General features: G+C 67.7%; 1 protein-coding gene across 1 annotated transcript in view; it reads right to left on the reverse strand.

The window, feature by feature from the left end:
• SYTL1 (synaptotagmin like 1) overlaps positions 1 to 2,281 on the reverse strand; it is an 11,764-nt gene that overhangs the window by 824 nt on the left and 8,659 nt on the right. Inside the window, exons 7-15 of the mRNA XM_017736088.1 lie at positions 2,040 to 2,279; positions 1,574 to 1,693; positions 1,310 to 1,476; positions 1,125 to 1,227; positions 865 to 1,026; positions 720 to 798; positions 552 to 650; positions 270 to 476; positions 16 to 180 (exon numbers count right to left, since the gene is read on the reverse strand). Coding sequence (XP_017591577.1) covers positions 41 to 180; positions 270 to 476; positions 552 to 650; positions 720 to 798; positions 865 to 1,026; positions 1,125 to 1,227; positions 1,310 to 1,476; positions 1,574 to 1,693; positions 2,040 to 2,279 — 1,317 coding nt within the window. The 3' untranslated portion in view covers positions 16 to 40. The remainder of the gene's footprint in view (positions 1 to 15; positions 181 to 269; positions 477 to 551; positions 651 to 719; positions 799 to 864; positions 1,027 to 1,124; positions 1,228 to 1,309; positions 1,477 to 1,573; positions 1,694 to 2,039; positions 2,280 to 2,281) is intronic.

A 2,281-nucleotide genomic window follows, 5' to 3' on the forward strand; every position in this document is an offset into this window, starting at 1 on the left:
ACGGCCCGCTGGCCCCCAGCCGGTCCTTGGGGGGCTGGGGCTACGCCCGGGGGACCAGGTTGGTCCGCAGGGGCAGCAGCGCTTCCACCCAGTGCCCGGGCTGCTGCAGCAGCCGCTTCCACACCCCCTGCTCCTCTGCCGTCGAGTCCATCCAGCCCACGGGCAGCCCGTAGCTGCTCCCTGCAGAGAGAGCACCCCGTCACCCCCGAGCTGTGACACCGGGGACACCCAGGGCACACCCCGAGCAGCTGGGGGTCCCTCCTCCTCACCGGTGCCCAGGCTGAGCCGGATGCCGCCCAGCTGGCGCTTGGAGAAGGCTTCGTGGTGCCAGAGGGTGAACTCGGCACACGCCTCGGCCAAGTCCTTGGCCTGGAAGCCGTCGTACACCATGGTGTGGTTGAAGAGGGTGTTCAGCCCCCGCTTCCCCACCCGTGTCTTCTGCCGGCTCGCCTTGCTGTCATCCGGCAGCACGTAGCGGGGGTGACACCGCGGTGAGGTGGGGCCCCCCAGCAGCCCCTCTGGGTGGCCCCGGGGTGTCACCCCCCCTTACCACTGCACGAAGGCATCCACAGTGCCGCTCTGCAGTGGGATGAGGCTCTGAGCATCCTTCACCCAGATGTGCAGCTCGCCCGTGGGTGGCATCCCCGCTCCTGCGGGCCAGAGGGGTCAGGGCCGCCCTGCATGCCAGACTCCCCCAGCTGCCCACAGGCCCCTCTCACCTTCCGAGCCGGCAGGGATGAACTTCAGCGCCAGGTTGAGGTTGCCCCGGCTGGCAAGGCCATCTGAGGGGATGGGCATCTGTGGGGCATGGGGACGTTACGGGGGCAGTGCATGAACAGGGGGCTGGGGAGGCAGGGAGCTCACCCGTGGCTGGAGACTGAACCACTCGGGGCGGGTGTTGGCCCAGTCCCAGGTGCCCAGCGCGACCTCCACCTCCCCCAGGAACAGGTTCCTGCCCAGGCTGTCATGGTGCCACACCGAGAGGTTCAGGGTCCGGCTCTGCAGGTCCCTCTTCTCCAGCTTGTACTGGTGGGGAGGGGACACAGGCTGAGATTATCCACCCCCAGCCACCCGATCTGAACCACGGGGACCCTCCAAATCCACCCCTAAGCATGGCTAGAGACCTTGAGGGTCTCGTTGAAGACGGGATCCAAGCTCCTCTTCCTCACCGCGGTCTTGCGCTTGCTGCGGTTGGACTTGTCCGGCAGCAGGTAGGTCTTGATGTACCTGGGGCCAAAGAACGAGGTGGCTGCAGTGGGGGCAGGGTGGGCATCCCCTGGGCAGTGCCACCGGGGGCTGGGGCACTCACGGATCCGAGCGCTGCTTCTTGGCTTCGGCCAGCTCCCGGCAGCGCACGACGTGCACCTGCAGCTCCTTCTTGGCTGGGTCGTAGCGCAGGGAGAACTGGACACAGCCCCGCACGGCCCCCCTGCCCAGCTCCCCCTCGCTGTACAGGCTCATCAGGCTCCCGCTCAGCTGCAGGGGGTGACACGGCCAGGGTGGGGTGGGGAGGTGACACCAGGGGGGCTGGGGAGGTGCCCCCCACCCACCCCACCCCGGCCCAGTCACGCACCGTGGAGGAGCTGAGGCTGGACACGGAAGAGCTGGTGCTCAGCAGGCTCGGGAGGGTGTGGCCGTTCTGTGGGAACACCGGGGCTGGGGGGGGCTGGTCTCTCGGGGGGGTCTCTGGTCTCTGGAAATGCAAAGAGGGGTCAGCCCCCCTCCTCGGGCCCCCAGCCCCACTGAGGGCACCCAGCTCCCAGCAGTGTCTGGTGCTTGGGGTACAGGCCATGCTGTGCTGGCTTTGCTCAGTCTCCCCAGCCCCCAAAAACCCCATACAGCCCCCCCTTCCACCCTTATACAGACCCCCTCCAGCCCCCCAAACTCATACAGCTCCTCCAACCCACCCAATCCTAGAGAGCCCCTCAACCCCGTGGAGCCCCCTCAAGACCCTACAGCCCTATAAAGCCCCATACACCTCCCCTCCAACACCCCTTACAGCCCCCCCAACCCCTACAGCCCCCCAGCCTCCCTCCCACCTGCCCAGCATCGTGGCTGCTGTGTGCAGAGCCCGGCTCCTCCTCATCCTCCTCTGTGCTGGATGAGCTGAAGGAGTTCCCACCTCCCGTGTCACCTGCAAGGACCAGGGGCAGGTGGGGGTCCCGACCCAGCAGGGGTGGGTAGGAAGGGGGGATCCCTCTTTTGGCCAGAGCAGCGGAATGGCCACAATGGGGGGCCAGGAGGAGGCTGGGGCTCAGAGCTGGGGGGCTCCAGCCCCCCA

The sequence above is a fragment of the Corvus brachyrhynchos genome, unplaced genomic scaffold (assembly GCF_000691975.1).
Source record: "Corvus brachyrhynchos isolate BGI_N302 unplaced genomic scaffold, ASM69197v1 scaffold65, whole genome shotgun sequence".
Classification (NCBI taxonomy): Eukaryota; Metazoa; Chordata; class Aves; order Passeriformes; family Corvidae; genus Corvus; species Corvus brachyrhynchos.